The 20,437-nt window shown below is 41.1% G+C and overlaps 1 protein-coding gene across 1 annotated transcript in view; it reads right to left on the bottom strand.

Moving 5' to 3' along the window:
* The window catches only part of LOC126106792 (alpha-(1,6)-fucosyltransferase), a 345,214-nt gene that overhangs the window by 72,426 nt on the left and 252,351 nt on the right, over positions 1-20,437 (bottom strand). Inside the window, exons 7-10 of the mRNA XM_049913180.1 lie at positions 18,605-18,750; positions 16,339-16,546; positions 12,955-13,120; positions 2,925-3,111 (exon numbers count right to left, since the gene is read on the bottom strand). Of these exons, the coding sequence (XP_049769137.1) occupies positions 2,925-3,111; positions 12,955-13,120; positions 16,339-16,546; positions 18,605-18,750 (707 nt within the window). The remainder of the gene's footprint in view (positions 1-2,924; positions 3,112-12,954; positions 13,121-16,338; positions 16,547-18,604; positions 18,751-20,437) is intronic.

Genomic DNA, 20,437 nt, shown 5'->3' with positions numbered 1-20,437 from the left:
ATACTAGGTACAGAAAGCTGGTTGGAACCACAAATTGATAGCAGTGAGAATTTTTAGGGAAAATTTACATGTATATTGAAAGGATACACTAATGGGAAATGGAGGTGGTTTATCTGTCGCAGTAGACAAGCAACTCAAATCCACCAAGGTACAAATTGAAGCTGCATTTGAGATTGCCTTGGCAAGTCTCACTATAAGGGGTCGGCAGAATAGGCTAATTGGATGCTTCTACAGCCCACGAGACTCATATCCTGGTGTAACCGAAAACATCAGTTCACTTGTATGTAAGTTCCACAGTCCTACTGTAACCATTGGTGGAGACTTTAATCATCCAACAATTAATTGGAAAAATTACAGTTTTGTTAGTGTGGGTATGATAAAACATCGTGTAAAACTTAACTAAATGCCTTCTCTCAAAACTACCTACAACAGGCAGTTAGGAAGGAAATATATTGGATCTAATGGCAACAAATAGACATGATCTTTTCTGAAGATGTCCACATTGTAACTGGTATCAATGACTATGAGACAGTTGTGACAACAACGGTTACCAATGTACAAAGGACAAATCAAACAAGCAGGAAAATAGATATGTTCCGCAAATTAGATAAAAAATTGGTAGCGTCATATCTCAATGAGGAACTTGGGAGTTTACGCACAGGGCAGAAGCATGTAGAGGAACTATGGCTCATGTTTTAAAGAACTGGTGGACATGCACTGGATAAAGCATATGGCCATAGAGCAAGAGATGCTGAATGACATGCGTTTGGCTGTCAAAGAGAGCCCTGTGTGATGCCTTCACAATGACTACTATATCAGAGTATTGTTAAAAGACTTTCCACAAAATCCAAAGAAATTCTGCTCATATGTGAAACTGTTAGTGACACAAAAGTTCGTTGTCAGTCACTCACAAAAGAGGCAGGAAATGAAACTGAGGGTAGCAACGCAAAAGCTGAAATGCTTACCTCTGTTTTCAAATGTTCCTTTACAAAGTAAAACCCAGAATTACCCTCAAATTAATCCTTGTACCACTGAAAAGATGAGTGAAGTCAATGTTAGTGTCAGTGGTATTGAGAAACAACTGAATTCATTAAAATTGAGATGATAATCCATATGCACACAAACTGATTAGAAGTCGCTTACGAGGAATGGTGTCAAAAGTCCTCTGGAATTCTAAAAATATGGAATCAATTTCACATCCACTGTTGATAGCATTCATTACAGACAGCTAGTTGTCTTCAACTGAACTGAATCTGTTTGGCTATTTGCCAATAAATCATTTTCTTCGAAGTAATTCCTAATGCCTGAACACAGTATATGTTCCAAACTCCTTCTGCAAATCGATGTTATTGATATGGATCTATAATTATGGTTAAAAAAAGTTACACATGAAGTGCATTATTTCAAACACTCTTAATTTACCAAAGTATTAAAGTGTCTAGACCCTATGGATATTTTTATAATGTCTAATGCATAGTTTTTCATTTTTAATAATTGCCTCCATATCACAACCGTGCTTTATGTTATATGAACAAATTATGGATTTTTAACACATTTCAAAGTAAACTAAAAATATAATGTAGTGCATTTTGATTGCTAGGGTTCATTTCCCTAAATTTATTCTCAAATTTTGTTTCGAAATTAAGCAACTTTGTGGCATGTGAACAAGAATTGCTTCCCTGCTTGATCACCCTAGTTTTGTGTGCAATCTGAATATTTCTGTACTTAGCAAATTTGTGACAGACAAATACAGTAATTATAAGAACCCTACCATTTTCATTAAAGAAAATCCACCGTAATACACCCCTCCACAATTTTTAAAACCTGTCTGTCTATAAATTGTGTGGAACCACAAATGACTGTCACCCCCTCCCTTCCTCAAAGAATATGGGGGAGGGGTGGGGGGCAGGGAATCAGGATGACCAGCTAGTATGCAGTACCAGGAGTAATTCCGACACCCCCCCCCCTCCCATTCTGTCCAGGCTCCTATTCTTTTATGCCTGCAAAGAGGTGTCATTGTCTGTGGAGGAATGGCAGCCCACTCTTCCTAGAGATCTGAAACTAGAGAATGTAGTTTGTTGGGTGTTGGGTACCGGAGCCTGGAGAGCGAAGTTGGCGTTTGAGCCTATCCCAAAGGACCCATCTGTTTCAGGCTGGGACTGTAGGCAGGCAAGCCCATTTCAGGAATGTTATTGCCCACACACCTCTGACTGGCGCTTTGTCACACTGATACAATCATCGTCCCCAAATTATTCCTCTACTGTACACAGTACACAATGTTTTATATGCGTTCATATCCTCCTCCATTTAGTTTTTTCTTACGCGCTGTAAGGGGACCATCACAAAAAGCATCCCCATACTGTATCATGGCCGCCCCTTACTTCACTGTTGCTACCACACTTCGTGGCAGGTAGCAGTCACCACACTTTTAACTATTGCATCAGATTGCCACAGGGAATACTCTGATACGTGACTCCAAATCACTTGTTTCCAGGGGTGTTGTTCTTCACCACATCAAGCATTGCTCAGCTCTGACTACAGAAATGTATGGCTCGTGATTAGCTGATCGACCATTGTCCCCCATTACTTTTACCTCCCTATACACATCACTGGGCTGCTGGTAGCACTTTGGAATTCACGAAAGATTCCTTCCGTTGATTTTATACAATTTTTTTTTTTTTTACAACCACCCTCCTCAATGCCTGAAAGTACCCATCTGTCAGTATACAGTGGTCTTGGTTTGGCTGTGGTTGTTCCTTCATGTTTCCACTTCACTATAACTCACCAACAGTTGACTTGGGCAGTTTGAGAAGGGTTGAAGTACTCCCGACAGATTTGAAGCTCAGGTGGAGGTCACTGAGCTGTCTTCATAAGAAGAGGCCTGCCTCTAGTCGGTTACACAGCTGACTGACGTGGCTACTCACCGGGCCAGTGAGACCTGGAGCTGCCGCCGGCATCGGTGCACGTCTCGGACACAGGCAGGAACACCTCCTCCCAGCCGCCCTTGTGGTACCGCCAGCCCTTGGACTTGAGGATCATGGTCCGCTGGGTGCCATACGCCACCAACAGACAGTACACCACGTGGTGCAGCTGGCAGCCGTAGCCGCAGCCCTGTACGGCAGTACACAGGTAGCAGGAGGGAGGTAATATAAGCAATAAAGGCAAAAGGCAAATAAGCAACCACCAAAATTTCATGTTGTTGTGGTCTTGAATCAGAAAACTCATTTGATGCAGTTTTCTACACTAGTCTATCCTGTGTAACACTCTTCACAACTGCATCTGCAAACAACTTAAGTGCATGGCAGAGGGTACTTACCATGTACTACAGGTCAATGTTTCTTCCTATTCCATTCATTCATGTATGTAGTGCTATTATTAGTACTATGATCACTCTTGTCTTTGCAGTCCCTGGAGGAGTGATATACTGGGGAGAGAAGACGAGGGTGGGGGCTGTCGCACATTCTGAGATACCTCATTTACATACTGTGAAGAACCAGCACAAGTTGGCTTTCGCAACGTAATTTGCACCTGTTGTCAAATGTCTGCCAGTTCAATTTTTTCATCCTTTCCTTGATGCTCTCCTTAGTCCAACCACCATCCATCTGAACCTGCCTGTTGCAATCAAGTCTAAATGACCCTGACTAGGTGACTCTACAGAATTTTTTATCTCACCCCAGTCCCACCACCACTCAGTTATGAGACTGCCTAACTGGAATACTCTGAGTGAGTGACGTGTGTGGTCACCACTCACTGTCTCAAATAAATGGCAGCACAAAGATGTAAACATACTGTGCAGTGCACGACATGAAGCTATTTGTGTCGCTCCATTGGATCACCTGTTCACTAATCCTGGTATTACTTTTGAATACGTCGTGGAAGCAGACAGTGATCAATGTTATTACTAGTAGTTACTATTAAAATCAGTCTTGATCACAGATTATTTATTCTGGTAACTGGTTTTGACCACACCTGTGGTTATCTTCTGGCCTACAAGTCAAATACAAAGTCTGATCAGAGGGCTACATACATTAAAGAACATTATATAAAATGATGAATTACCAAAATGCTGTATGAGCAGGAGCCTCCTACTGGTGGTAAATCACTGCTAGAGAAAGCAGTGCACACCTTACTTTTATATATAAAAAAAACAAAGATGATGTGACTTACCAAACAAAAGCGCTGGCAGGTTGATAGACACAAAATTCAAGCTTTCGCAACCAACGGTTGCTTCATCGGGAAGGAGAGGGAAAGACGAAAGGGTGTGGGTTTTCAGGGAGAGGGTAAGGAGTCATTCCAATCCCAGGAGCGGAAAGACTTACCTTAGGGGGAAAAAAGGACAGGTATACACTCGCACACACACACATATCCATCCGCACATACACAGACACAAGCAGACATTTGTAAAGGCAAAGAGTTCGGGCAGAGATGTCAGTCGAGGCGGAAGTACAGAGGCAAAGATGTTGTTGAATGACAGGTGAGGTATGAGCGGCAGCAACTTGAAATTAGCGGAGGTTGAGGCCTGCTGGGTAACAAGAAGAAAGGATATACTGAAGGGCAAGTTCCCATCTTTTGATGAAGGATGGGAGACTGCATGTAATGGGTTGAAGATGTTGATCTACGTAGGCAGAGATACGTTCTGTGGGGGCTTCATAACCAGCTACGATGGGGCGGCCGGGATGATTGGGTTTGTGAATTTTAGGTAGAAGGTAGGGGTGCGGGGTTTCCCTCTATTATATACTGGAGGCTCCGTCCACTTTTGACAGAATGATGTCTAACCAATGGGTCAAAAGCCAAATAACAATGTAAAATTTTGTAATTAAAAGAACAATGACAAGAATGAAAAATAAAAATACATGAAACTTGGCTGGTTCAACAGCTATTCTCAGATAAAATATGTAAAAATATTAAACATATGAGAGAAATAAAAATCGTTTCGACAGTACATGGGATTCCCTCTCTAGGCCTGTTGGAGAACCAATTTAGAAGCCACTGGTTGCCATGGTAAGTATAGACACAATTCCAAAGATGGGGCAGCAGGCTACTTTCCAACGAGGTAGTTGTAATATCGATAGACAAACACTGTCACATCAGACGACGTACCATGAACAGCAGCATGTAGTTATGAAAATGATAGGTGCTCTACCAGGGTGCTTTCCAATTAAGGAGGCTGCAAAAATCAGTGACTGACATGTTGTAATAAATGCTGTACAGATACAATTTCAAGGTGTAACAAGAGACATCCATTTGTATAGATTATATGATAGATAATAATTAGTTCTTGCCAATGAAAAATGAGAAAGAAAGTAATTGTGAGGGCAGTGTACTTGTGCATATTCTTAAAATACTGCCTATGACACTCTATATATATATATATATATATATATTTAAAAAGAAAGATGATGAGACTTACCAAACAAAAGCGCTGGCAGGTCGATAGACACACAGACAAACACAAACATACACACAAAATCTGCTTTCGCAACCAATGGTTGCCTCGTCAGGAAAGGAGAGGGAAAGACAAAAGGCAACCATTGGTTGCGAAAGCTAGATTTTGTGTGTATGTTTGTGTTTGTCTGTGTGTCTATCGACCTGCCAGCGCTTTTGTTTGGTAAGTCTCATCATCTTTCTTTTTAAATATATTTTTCCCACGTGGAACGTTTCCCTCTATTATATATATATATATATATATATATATATATATATATATATATATATAAACAAAGATGATGTGACTTACCAAATGAAAGTGCTGGCAGGTCGACAGACACACAAACGAACACAAACATACACACAAAATTCAAGCTTTCGCAACAAACTGATGCCTCATCAGGAAAGAGGGAAAGAGAGGGAAAGACGAAAGGATGTGGGTTTTAAGGGAGAAGGTAAGGAGTCATTATATATATATATATATATATATATATATATATATATATATATATATATATATTTAAAAAACAAAGATGATGTGACTTACCAAACGAGAGTGCTGGCAGGTCGACAGACACACAAACAAACACAAACATACACACAAAATCCAAGCTTTCGCAACCAACGGTTGCCTCGTCAGGAAAGAGGGAAGGAGAAGGAAAGACAAAAGGATATGGGTTTTAAGGGAGAGGGTAAGGAGTCATTCCAATCCCGGGAGCGGAAAGACTTACCTTAGGGGGAAAAAAGGACAGGTATACACTCGCACACACACACATATCCATCCACACATACACAGACACAAGCAGACATTTGTAAAGGCAAAGAGTTTGGGCCAAACTCTTTGCCTTTACAAATGTCTGCTTGTGTCTGTGTATGTGTGGATGGATATGTGTGTGTGTGCGAGTGTATACCTGTCCTTTTTTCCCCCTAAGGTAAGTCTTTCCGCTCCCGGGATTGGAATGACTCCTTACCCTCTCCCTTAAAACCCATATCCTTTTGTCTTTCCTTCTCCTTCCCTCTTTCCTGACGAGGCAACCGTTGGTTGCGAAAGCTTGGATTTTGTGTGTATGTTTGTGTTTGTTTGTGTGTCTGTCGACCTGCCAGCACTCTCGTTTGGTAAGTCACATCATCTTTGTTTTTTAAATATATTTTTCCTTCGTGGAATGTTTCCTTCTATTATAACCATATATATATATATAAAAACAAAGATGATGTGACTTACCAAACGAAAGTGCTGGCACGTCGATAGACACACAAACATACACACAAAATTCTAGCTTTCGCAACCAACGGTTGCTTCGTCAGGAAAGAGGGAAGGAGAGGGAAAGACGAAAGGATATGGGTTTTGGGTAAGGAGTCATTCCAATCCCGGGAGCGGAAAGACTTACCTTAGGGGGAAAAAAGGACAGGTATACACTCGCGCACACAGACACAAGCAGACATATACAGAGGCAAAGAGTTTGGGCAGAGATGTCAGTCGAGGCAGAAGTACAGAGGCAAAGATGTTGTTGAAAGACAGGTGAGGTATGAGTGGCGGCAACTTGAAATTAGCGGAGATTGAGGCCTGGTGGATAACGGGAAGAGAGGATATATTGAAGAGCAAGTTCCCATCTCCGGAGTTCGGATAGGTTGGTGTTAGTCGGAAGTATCCAGATAACCCGGACGGTGTAACACTGTGCCAAGATGTGCTGGCCGTGCACCAAGGCATGTTTAGCCACAGGGTGATCCTCATTACCAACAAACACTGTCTGCCTTTGTCCGTTTATGCGAATGGACAGTTTGTTGCTGGTCATTCCCACATAGAAAGCTTCACAGTGTAGGCAGGTCAGTTGGTAAATCATGTGGGTGCTTTCACACGTGGCTCTGCCTTTGATAGTGTACACCTTCCGGGTTACAGGACTGGAGTAGGTGGTGGTGGGAGGGTGCATGGGACAGGTTTTACACCGGGGGCGGTTACAAGGGTAGGAGCCAGAGGGTAGGGAAGGTGGTTTGAGGATTTCATAGGGATGAACTAAGAGGTTACGAAGGTTAGGTGGACGGCGGAAAGACACTCTTGGTGGAGTGGGGAGGATTTCATGAAGGATGGATCTCATTTCAGGGCAGGATCATTTGCCATGAAGAAAAATGATCCTAATCGTGGGAGGGTGCATGGGACAGGTTTTACACCGGGGGCGGTTACAAGGGTAGGATCCAGAGGGTAGGGAAGGTGGTTTGGAGATTTCATAGGGATGAACTAAGAGGTTACGAAGGTTAGGTGGACGGCGGAAAGACACTCTTGGTGAAGTGGGGAGGATTTCATGAAGGATGGATCTCATTTCAGGGCAGAATCATTTGCCACGAAGAAAAATGATCCTAATCCTACCCCTAATGATCTACGACCTCCTCAAATCCTGCCATATTTTGGTCTTTAAATATGTCTGCTTGTGTCTGTATGTGTGTGTGCGCGCGCGCGAGTGTATACCTGTCCTTTTTTCCCCCTAAGGTAAGTCTTTCCACTACCGGGATTGGAATGACTCCTTACCCTCTCCCTTAAAACCCACATCCTTTCATCTTTCCCTCTCCTTCCCTCTTTCCTGACGAAGCAACCGGGGGGTTGCGAAAGCTCGAAATTTTGTGTGTGTGTTTGTGTGTTTTTTATTGTGCCTATCTACCAGCACTTTCCCATTTGGTAAGTCACGGAATCTCTGTTTTTATTTGCAAATTTTGCATGTGAAAATATTAAATGGCACTGCTATGTTTTATTTTACATGCCAGTCTTATAAACAAAAATATAGTTAAAGTACAAAAAATAGTACTAGAAGACTAAGGATGAAACAATGACAGTGTAAGGTACAGAATTAACAGGTACCTGTGTGTGTGTGTGTGTGTGTGTGTGTGTGTGTGTGTGTGTGTGTGTGTGTGTGTGTGTGTGTGTGTGTGTGTGTGTGTGTGTGTGTGTGTGTGAGAGAGAGAGAGAGAGAGAGAGAGAGAGAGAGAGAGAGAGAGAGAGAGGGGGGGGGGGGGGGGGGGAAAGATTCTGAGAATGGTGGCATTGTGGTTGGTTCCTACTTTACTACTCATTCTCTCTTAATGAAGTGTGCAGGAGAGTAAGGCTAAATGTCATTTAGTACAGAAGATAAGTCCACGACATTATTGTCGTAAAGTAGCACTGACAGAGGAAAATGACTGACTCTCGGGATCAGATGGCTTCTACCAAAGCAGCATTTTTGACTGTGGAGTATTAAGACAAAAATTGAGTGATACAATTGCAAATATGCTCCATAAGAGCAAGAGTGATGCCTGGATAAAGTTTAATGCTGCAGACCCCCCCCCCCCCCCATATGAAAAATATACAAAATTCGTCAAATGCAAACAAACTGGTTGTTTTCTTTTTTATTCCACTTCCACCACAAGAAAACAATTGTGCTCCATCAAACAAAAACTTGGCAACTTGTGACCCAAAAGGCACACTGTTTATGATGTATTCTTCTGGTCACGACAACCTGCAATAATGGACTAATTGCTGAGTTGTGTAGCTTATCATCCATTTCTGTAATTTTTTTGACAACTGTTGTGAATGTATCTTCATAACTGATCTGCATTTAGAGAACACACTTCATCCTCTTGTCCAGTTTTCTTGTACTGTCATCACAGACTTGGTGATGCAGAGCTGGTTCGAGAACTTTTTCCACACAAGCGATCTATCAACCCACCATCACATTTTTCCATCATACACTTTGACTCTCTGCTACTAACTATGATACACAATGTATACGGATCTTCCATGTGGGTGTCACAAGCAGTTGCCAATAACTGTGATACATCCTGTATAGAATTCTTACAGCTGTGGTGGCTCTGACACACCAAGCCACAGCTTATGTTACTTGTTAGTTTTACAAAGAGATTAAAAATTTACAGTAGTTTCGAACAAGTGTTCTACGCGTATCCCAGTGGACAAAGGCGGCGAGTTCACAGATGACATCATAGGACCTGCTGGCGAGTGTAAGGCGAGTACATGGAGCTCATTTCTGACCTCTAATGGAGAGTTCCCCCCATGAACCATGGACCTTGCCGTTGGTGGGGAGGCTTGCGTGCCTCAGCGATACAGATGGCCGTACCGTAGGTGCAACCACAACGGAGGGGTATCTGTTGAGAGGCCAGACAAACATGTGGTTCCTGAAGAGGGGCAGCAGCCTTTTCAGTAGTTGCAGGGGCAACAGTCTGGATGATTGACTGATCTGGCCTTGTAACATTAACCAAAACGGCCTTGCTGTGCTGGTACTGCGAACGGCTGAAAGCAAGGGGAAACTACAGCCGTAATTTTTCCCGAGGACATGCAGCTCTACTGTATGATTAAATGATGATGGCGTCCTCTTGGGTAAAATATTCCGGAGGTAAAATAGTCCCCCATTCGGATCTCCGGGCGGGGACTACTCAAGAGGACGTCGTTATCAGGAGAAAGAAAACTGGCGTTCTACGGATCGGAGTGTGGAATGTCAGATCACTTAGTCGGGCAGGTAGGTTAGAAAATTTAAAAAGGGAGATGGATAGGTTAAAGTTAGATATAGTGGGAATTAGTGAAGTTCGGTGGCAGGAGGAACAAGACTTTTGGTCAGGTGATTACAGGGTTATAAATACAAAATCAAATAGGGGTAATGCAGGAGTAGGTTTAATAATGAATAAAAAAATAGGAGTGCGGGTTAGCTACTACAAACAGCATAGTGAACGCATTATTGTGGCCAAGATAGACACAAAGCCCATGCCTACTACAGTAGTACAAGTTTATATGCCAACTAGCTCTGCAGATGATGAAGAAATAGATGAAATGTATGACGAGATAAAAGAAATTATTCAGGTAGTGAAGGGAGACGAAAATTTAATAGTGATGGGTGACTGGAATTCGTCAGTAGGAAAAGGGAGAGAAGGAAACATAGTAGGTGAATATGGATTGGGGGGAAGGAATGAAAGAGGAAGCCGCCTTGTAGAATTTTGCACAGAGCATAACTTAATCATAGCTAACACTTGGTTCAAGAATCATGAAAGGAGGCTGTATACATGGAAGAAGCCTGGAGATACTGACAGGTTTCAGATAGATTATATAATGGTAAGACAGAGATTTAGGAACCAAGTATTAAATTGTAAGACATTTCCTGGGGCAGATGTAGATTCTGACCACAATCTATTGGTTATGAACTGCAGATTGAAACTGAAGAAACTGCAAAAAGGTGGGAATTTAAGGAGATGGGACCTGGATAAACTGAAAGAACCAGAGGTTGTACAGAGTTTCAGGGAGAGCATTAGGGAACAATTGACAGGAATGGGGGAAAGAAATACAGTAGAAGAAGAATGGGTAGCTCTGAGGGATGTAGTGGTGAAGGCAGCAGACGATCAAGTAGGTAAAAAGACGCGGGCTAATAGAAATCCTTGGGTAACAGAAGAAATATTGAATTTAATTGATGAAAGGAGAAAATATAAAAATGCAGTAAATGAAGCAGGCAAAAAGGAATATAAACGTCTCAAAAATGAAATCGACAGGAAGTGCAAAATGGCTAAGCAGGGATGGCTAGAGGACAAATGTAAGGATGTAGAGGCTTGTCTCACTAGGGGTAAGATAGATACTGCCTACAGGAAAATTAAAGAGACCTTTGGAGAGAAGAGAACCACTTGTATGAATATCAAGAGCTCAGATGGCAACCCAGTTCTAAGCAAAGAAGGGAAAGCAGAAAGGTGGAAGGAGTATATAGAGGGTTTATACAAGGGCGATGTACTTGAGGACAATATTATGGAAATGGAAGAGGATGTAGATGAAGATGAAATGGGAGATAAGATACTGCGTGAAGAGTTTGACAGAGCACTAAAAGACCTGAGTCAAAACAAGGCCCTGGGAGTAGACAACATTCCATTAGAACTACTGATGGCCTCAGGAGAGCCAGTCATGTCAAAACTCTACCATCTGGTGAGCAAGATGTATGAAACAGGCGAAATACCCTCAGACTTTAAGAAGAATATAATAATTCCAATCCCAAAGAAAGCAGGTGTTGACAGATGTGAAAGTTACCGAACTATCAGTTTAATAAGTCACAGCTGCAAAATACTAACGCGAATTCTTTACAGACGAATGGAAAAACTGGTAGAAGCCGACCTCGGGGAGGATCAGTTTGGATTCCGTAGAAATGTTGGAACACGTGAGGCAATACTGACCTTACGACTTATCTTGGAAGAAAGATTAAGAAAAGGCAAACCTACGTTTCTAGCATTTGTAGACTTAGAGAAAGCTTTTGACAATGTTGACTGGAATACTCTCTTTCAAATTCTGAAGGTGTCAGGGGTAAAATACAGGGAGCGAAAGGCTATTTACAATTTGTACAGAAACCAGATGGCAGTTATAAGAGTCGAGGGGCATGAAAGGGAAGCAGTGGTTGGGAAAGGAGTGAGACAGGGTTGTAGCCTCTCCCCGATGTTATTCAATCTGTATATTGAGCAAGCAGTAAAGGAAACAAAAGAAAAATTCGGAGTAGGTATTAAAATTCATGGAGAAGAAGTAAAAACTTTGAGGTTCGCCGATGACATTGTAATTCTGTCAGAGAAAGCAAAGGACTTGGAAGAGCAGTTGAACGGAATGGACAGTGTCTTGAAAGGAGGATATAAGATGAACATCAACAAAAGCAAAACGAGGATAATGGAATGTAGTCAAATTAAGTCGGGTGATGGTGAGGGAATTAGATTAGGAAATGAGACACTTAAAGTAGTAAAGGAGTTTTGCTATTTAGGGAGTAAAATAACCGATGATGGTCGAAGTAGAGAGGATATAAAATGTAGACTGGCAATGGCAAGGAAAGCTTTTCTCAAGAAGAGAAATTTGTTAACATCGAATATAGATTTAGGTGTCAGGAAGTCGTTTCTGAAAGTATTTGTATGGAGTGTAGCCATGTATGGAAGTGAGACATGGACGATAACTAGTTTGGACAAGAAGAGAATAGAAGCTTTCGAAATGTGGTGCTACAGAAGAATGCTGAAGATACGGTGGGTAGATCACGTAACTAATGAGGAGGTATTGAATAGGATTGGGGAGAAGAGAAGTTTGTGGCACAACTTGACTAGAAGAAGGGATCGGTTGGTAGGACATGTTCTGAGGCATCGAGGGATCACAAATTTAGCATTGGAGGGCAGCGTGGAGGGTAAAAATCGTAGAGGGAGACGAAGAGATCAATACACTAAGCAGGTTCAGAAGGATGTAGGTTGCAGTAGGTACTGGGAGATGAAGAAGCTTGCATAGGATAGAGTGGCATGGAGAGCTGCATCAGACCAGTCTCAGGACTGCAGACCACATCAACAATGGAGAGTTATTACCTTAAACAAGTGAACTGTATGGTGAGTAAAGTTTCCTCTTTCCATTATTTGTACTGCATCATTTACTAATATGCAATTCTGATAAAATAATGCCAGGTAATTAAGCAGTTAATTATAAATGTGCCAAGTGTTTGGGACAGTTCTACAGTGCTTTGCAAGTCCAGCACCAGCCACGCACTTACTGACACCTCTACCCACCTTGTTGAGGGCACAAACAAGCTTGCGAGCAGTGTTGCAGTCCTGTGGGTTCTGCAAACTGTGCAGCCGCCTCTGGACCAGGTCACTCAGCTCGGTGGCTTCTCGCTCCCGCCACGCCTCGTAGCCGTCCACTCTGGCCAACTCGTCAATGTCCGACTGCAGGGACCTGTGTGCGAAGGATACAGTTACGCACTGAAAAAAGTTAATGGTGCACAACAAAAACACCTCAGGAATAGGAGGTATCAAAGTTGTTTTGGAAAATATATACAAACATCTGTTACATGAATCTCTTTACTGTGCTGCCTGTTTAAACTACACGAGCATCATTGGGTCTCATCACCTTAACATACACAGTACAAATCATAAACGAGGAAAAATACAAGATGTAGCAGCCAAAATATATACAGAAGTAATAAATATTCCGAGGTGTGGTTTTCTTTAAGTTATAACAGACAATGTGGTGACTTTTCTGATGTACAAGAAATTTGTAATGTTTCTTGCTGCCAAATTGTGACAGTAACTTTGTTGTTTTAAAATGGAACTATGATTTTTTTCTGTGGCTCAAAAGGGGACTTCAACAACATAATGTACGGAACTTTGTAACAACACAGCATCATTTGCCCTAGTGGTCCAAATGTAAGCAGACGCTTAATTCGGGGCTAGTTCATGGCGTTTACATCAGGAGCACAGAATGTTGTTAAATTTCTTCTGGATTTGTGAAGGGCTGTAGTTATCTGGATGAAACTGGCAGGCTATCAATCATGTTGGTACTACACACATGGACTGCCTTATGTCAAGTGTGATGTTTCCCAATAACCACCAGAACAGTTCTGCTGGGAGAAGCATTTATAATTGCTATCAACAAAACAGGGACCAATGATATGAATCCTAGAAAGCCTGCACAGCACATTAGGTGACTGAGGTCATTGTTCATCTATTTCTTTCAGCTAGTGTGGATTTTCAACTGACCAACAGTGCATATAGTGAAAATCTATTTGCTCATGATCTGTAAATGATACTTCATCTGTAAACAAAAACAAAAAAATGTGGAAAGGGTGAAATGTCTCGCATGCATTCACTTTGGCGTACAAAATGTACGGAGCAGAAAATTCAAATGGACGAGTTGCTACTTATTAGAACTTCACTACTGTTTACATTAATGTTGTTATATACACATAATATGATATTGCATACAACGTATAGATCACTAAGTTTTCATATAAACTGTCATTAATGCTTTGAGTTTCATATGATACACAACACAAATAAACGGTATGATACTGGACACTGGGACTGTAAATACTTGTGGTATGCAAACCCTCTGTATAATTTTTGGCTCAACTTGTGAACATAACTCAGCTGTGTAGTCACTGGTACCTATACAGAATGTCTCTGCACCAAATGTTGGAAACACTAACAGTGTTTGGTACATTTTTTATTTGACAATGTAATCAGACCCATTAGTTTGTGTACTTTTAATTTCACTGACTCATGATGGATTTTATGCTGTTTGATGCCATAGGGTAATTATTGCTGTGTAAGCTGTTTAAATTACTTTGTGTTAATATGTGAATTACCACAAGCATGTACACCAGGTAGCATTATATTGACAGTGCAATATTGAAATGTGTTTCACAGGTTTTCTCCCTGCATACACTGCCTACCTGATGACGATCTAAGGATTAAAACTGGTTGTAATAAATGCATATTTCTCAGCAGCTCTTGGTGCTGGAACTATGACATTTTTTAAAAACATTTATGATATCCCCGTTTCTGTTTCGAGTTCAATAGACCACCCAATGTTGACTGTCAAACATCAAAACCAATAACAATACCATTTGTATAACCTGGGGCTGAAATAAACAATGAAATAGGCTGAAACACAGAATGAAATAATTTTAACAGCAGCAGTGGCAGAATGAGTGTGACAGTTTATCCACATCCACACTGTGTAGCACTATGGAGTGCATGGGAAGGGTATTTCTCACTGTACCAAATACTGTTGTTCCTTTCCATTCCATTTGCATATGGTGAATGGGAAGAATGCTTAAATGCCTCTGTAACTAACTTGCTTATTATACTCTAAAACTGCTACAATATTATGAAAAGGAAAGTTGACAACTCACCATACAGATGAGTCACAGATAGCCACAACAAGAAAATTGTCACAATATAAGCTTTTGGCCACCAATTCCTTTGTTGACACACATGCGCACCAATATTTTGACATTTGAATGCCCCGTCATTTTTATTGAACATTTATGACAATTTAAACCCTTAATGGCTGAGGCTGTACCAATGAGAAAATCAAGAAGTTGGTGAAAGAATATCCCTGACAGTTGGTAGCAGTGTTGCCAGCTATGTGCAAACAGCTACAGAGGAAAACAATAGCCATCTACAGAGCTGAGATGCCTCATTGTTATTTCCACGTAGACATACACAAAATAGCATTACATGATTGGGTGAAGTAGATGCATGAAAGAGCAACACTGAGCCCACTGCAACTGTCAAGGATCTTCTTTCACTGACTTTGTTGCAGCAAGATTACACAACCAATGATGCTGGTCGTCAGATGTCATCAATAGCAATACATTAGCCAATAACAGGTAATCATGTAGCTTTAACTCCATCCCTCAGCTGTTTCACCAGGGAGACAGCAAAAGATCCCAAGCATAATTTAAGCAAATACCTACATATCTATTTATAAATCATGTAGGTTAAACAGACAATATAGTACGAATTTTATATATACACACACACACACACACACATATATATATATATATATATATATATATATATATATATATATATATATATATATATATATATATATATATAAAATAGAGGGAAACATTCCACGAGGCAACCGTTGGTTGCGAAAGCTAGAATTTTGTGTGTATGTTTGTGTTTGTTTGTGTGTCTATTGACCTGCCAGCGCTTTTGTTTGGTAAATATATATATATAAAATTTTTTTTTTTTTTGCTGCATTCGGCATCTGAACACATGCAATATATTGTGAGACGTGCACGAGTTTTGATACAATCAGTCAAAAATAATAGGACAAAGGACAGATAGAGGACATTTAAACTGTATGTGAAATATTACGATCTACATTTATGAAGGAAGTATGTCCGACACATGTGGATTCAACTTGTACACAAACGAAATATCAGAAATCAGCTTACTTATATGAAGCATAAAAGCAAAATGCTACAGTAAACAAGTGTCCCAGCAACTTCTACACAACTGCGCAAAAGACTAACAGAACAGTGACATTTTCCCCCACCAAAAATATAGAAAACTGTGAAGCCAACAAAGCACATCTCCTGTATCCTGGCATCCCCCCCCCCCCCCCCATTTGCTCATACACTATGCTGTCACCTGTGGTGCTCGTGGGCCATGTCGAGGACGTGTCCCACATGGTCTGCTAACTGCTGCTGCCGCTCACCGCCCAGCGCATTGCCCATCTCGGCCAGCTGCTTCTGCAGGTGCCGTAGCTCTGCTGACACATAGTACCACATCTCCTGAGAGCCCTGTGCCACACGCCTCCGTGCCACCTCGTATCGCTGTTCCGGCTCGTCGTGCTGCTCTGGGGGCAAAATGTTACATGTTGCTATCCAAACTGTTTTTGGTGAAATGACACAAAGATTCAGTTTTTCTTAAATCATGTATGGAAACCCCACAAGCTCAGGCTAAACATAATGCAACAAAATGTGAGGTTTGGTTTGGCATTTAGATCTTACCACAACATAAAGCCACTAACAACCAATCACAAATAAATAAAAGACATCAGCCAATAGTCAATTATTGCAAATCAAAATTGGACAATAACTGTTAATGAAGAATCCTAAGAGGGAATTACAAGATCAAAAATATGACACTGTCAATGGTTGGCTAATTAGACTGAACATGGAGGCAAAGACTACGAATATCAGTCTGTGCTGTATTAAAAGTGTGTGTGTCAGAGTTTCGAAACAGTGTACACTCCAGCGCAGGGTAGAGGATTCAGTTTGGATACAATATCCTGGGCTGTGGCTCAGCCATTTATCTGCAATAAAGTTTGTACAGCAGGGAATAGGTATTACTGGGATTAGGATACAAGCCTCGCTTGGATAACTCAGTCAGGAAGAGCAAAACATACCAATGGTCAGGTCCCATGTTGGACACCCTGTTAGGCAGACAGTTCCAATTTGCCAAGAAGTTCTTCACTCTTACATTTTGTGTAGGAGTTGGTAAAAATAAACAAACAAATGTTTAGCATGTTCCATACTTTTATAGCAATCTATCAAAACGAAAAAGAGCTTAACTTAATTCACAACGTTTCCTGAAATTAGCAACGGGTGCTGTACCAATATGCACATGAATGTGTTCCTGAAGTACACTAGCAATCTGCTAGTCATGGCGCCGGCCGCGGTGGTCTAGCGGTTCTAGGCGCTCAGTCCGGAGCCGCGCGACTGCTACGGTCGCAGGTTCAAATCCTGCCTCGGGCATGGATGTGTGTGATGTCCTTAGGTTAGTTAGGTTTAAGTAGTTCTAAGTTCTAGGGGACTGATGACCATAGATGTTAAGTCCCATAGTGCTCAGAGCCATTTTTTTTTGCTAGTCATGGCACACCATCACTAGGTACCATGTTAGTAAACACCCCCCCCCCCCCCCCCCCCCAAGCTAGGCAGCTGGAAGGAGGTATGATATGGTCAGGTAGTTTCCTGCATATCGCCATCAACTTCCACAAATTCCTCCTCTACAAGTAATGTGTCATTCCATGTTGTGAACAGTGACAAATGTCTAGAGTCAACTCAGGTCTTTCAATGTATTCTTGTGATAAATGTGGTAAACCAAGAAAGTACAGAACAACTTATTATGTGAAAAACTTTACCATTACAAGGCTAAGAATGCATTACAAATAAAGTAGAAGCATCAGATATCTTAATGGTAAACTTTACAGGAAATTAAAAATATGGTATGTACAGAAACCATGAGAAAATGTTACAGAACCAGTTGTTCCTGCCCTATTTTACATATATAAAATACAGGTGCACATGAAAGACAAATAAACCCCTTTTTTGTCAGTTACCCAACAATACAATTTTTTTCTATTGACTGAATTTCCTGCACAGCAAAGTTCAAGAGATGATGCGCATATTTAAAGAACAAAATACATGTATCACTTGGAACAAATTACACCCATATTCCAAACTAAGCATGGGAACAAAAGAGAGAGAAAAATGGCAATAAATACAGGCAGACATACACAATCAATACATCATAACATGCTGCATAGCCAGATTCATTAAGAAAGTAGAATATGTTGCTACAGTGGTCTTTTCTGTGTCAAAATAGTTTAAAATCGAAGGGGGGGAGGGGGGGAAGATGAAAATTGGGGTTTAATGACCTTTAGAGGCAGAGCTGAAACTCGATAGGGAAGGATAAGGAATGAAACTGGCTGTGTCCGGGAGTATTATACTTGAAATTACCACTTTTGCCCTTCCAGATTTAAATTTTCTATAGTCTTACACTATTTAAATAGTATCAACTGAAATCATTTGCAATATTTGCTGCACTAGCCTTTAAACTTCACATTACAAAAGTAAATAAACAGATAAAGATGTGTGAAATGGCGGTGAGGAGGAGAAACAGTGCAGCTCACCAATGTCGGAGTACTTGTCGTCGAAGGGCGCTGGCTGCGGCTGTGTGGCTGCCGGCCCATCCAGCAGCGACTCTGCGCGGCGCAACTTCTCCTGAAGGTCACGTAGCACTGCCTCTCGTTCTTCTGGCCTCAGTGACATGTCCTTCCTGCGGAGGAAAAGAGGAAAAAAATGTGACAGGGCGTCACTTCTGCTATGTTTGTGCTAACACTGTCTGAAAATATCTAGGTAACAATCAGGTTTCCCAACTGTAGCCGAGTTGCAGTGACACACAATATAGTTTACTGAAGAATTTCTACAAAGAGAGAGAGTAGATTATGTGAATCCCAGCTCTGACAATATCCACGTGGCCACCTCTCCTATGCAAATACAATGGTGGTTTCTTTCGTACATCCGACCACCCTTTCGCACATAAGTTTTAACTGATGACCCACACTTCATATGCACTGCTAGCAACAAGAAGGGCAGTCACATATGTCAGGTGTCTCAGGCTGAGAGTTACCCAGTGTCACTGATTAGTTGGCTGATGTCTCAACCTACAAGTGCACTACTTGTTATAGACAGAATGCAGCTCCTGTTCACAAGGAGCTACAGTCAATAAGTTGTGTCCACAACAAGGTAGCACTTGTATCAGGCAGAAATTTATGATGACTCTTCTAATTACTACATTTGTAACTAATTTCTGTGGTAACTATGTCTGGTGCTAAGAACAGATACAGTATTCATATGTCACTTTACACACCTTTCAGCTTCCAATGAGGGTCTGGTCATCATCAGTTACTAATAAAGGCTTTTGTTGGCATTCTGCGTTCACTTGCTCTTATGGTAATACTATAGCGCTCACCAGGAAGAACGATGATAACAAGCACATTCTCCTATGATGGCAGTGGCAGTACTTCTCTCTCTCTCTCTCTCTCTCTCTCTCTCTCTCTCTCTCTCTCTCTCTCACACACACACACACACACACACACACACACACACACACACACACACACACACACACACACACACACACACTTGGTTTTATTCACTACTGCCTACTAAGCAAGCATTTACATAATTGCACTGATTTTTTAAACCACTGCGAACTTCTTGTACATTGGTAAAGTTAAAAATCTGTTTAACATAAATATTGTTTACTGGAATTTACACTCCTGAGAGTAAATAAGAGTAGCTAATGAGATATTTTTGGACATGTTAAGGCTTTTGCACAAGACTATAAAACTCATCTCTCAACACTAGACAGACACACACACAGTCTATGCAGATATTACATGTACTTCTAGTTATGTGGAGTAGGAGTTTTGCATTTCATCCTAAACTCACTACCATTATTAACCAAACGTACAATACAGGGAGTAAAAGTATATAGTGGCTGAGTGGAAGATGCCTGAAGAGGCTTCTGCAAGATGTTACATTGTCAACTTAAACACTATTCTTAACGCTTGCTTCTGTAGAATAAATACATTTTATCATATTAATTGCACTGTCACAAAAGAATAGCACGCACTTACAAGACTAACCGTCCTCTCAGCGGGACAACACAATGAGAGAAAGTTGTTTTTTTTTTAACTGTCTTAGGCTAGTTAGCGAGATGGACAGATGTCCAATGGCTCGCTTATCTGATACAGGCTTTTGCAATGACATGAGAGGTGACAAATTACAGGTTATAAACTTCATTTCTATTTAAATATGGGTGTGTAAGATGAATATTCAGTTTAATGACAAGTAAGTAGATTATACCTTTACACCATGCAAATCACACATTTCTAAATAGAAAATTTCTATGGAATAGAAGCTGCCCACAAGCAACACGCTTTTCAGCTTAGTTTCAA

Source organism: Schistocerca cancellata, chromosome 10 (assembly GCF_023864275.1).
Source record: "Schistocerca cancellata isolate TAMUIC-IGC-003103 chromosome 10, iqSchCanc2.1, whole genome shotgun sequence".
In the NCBI taxonomy this organism is placed as follows: Eukaryota; Metazoa; Arthropoda; class Insecta; order Orthoptera; family Acrididae; genus Schistocerca; species Schistocerca cancellata.
The sequence above is the reverse complement of the archived record's forward strand: the minus strand, read 5'-3'. Positions and strand labels throughout refer to the sequence as shown.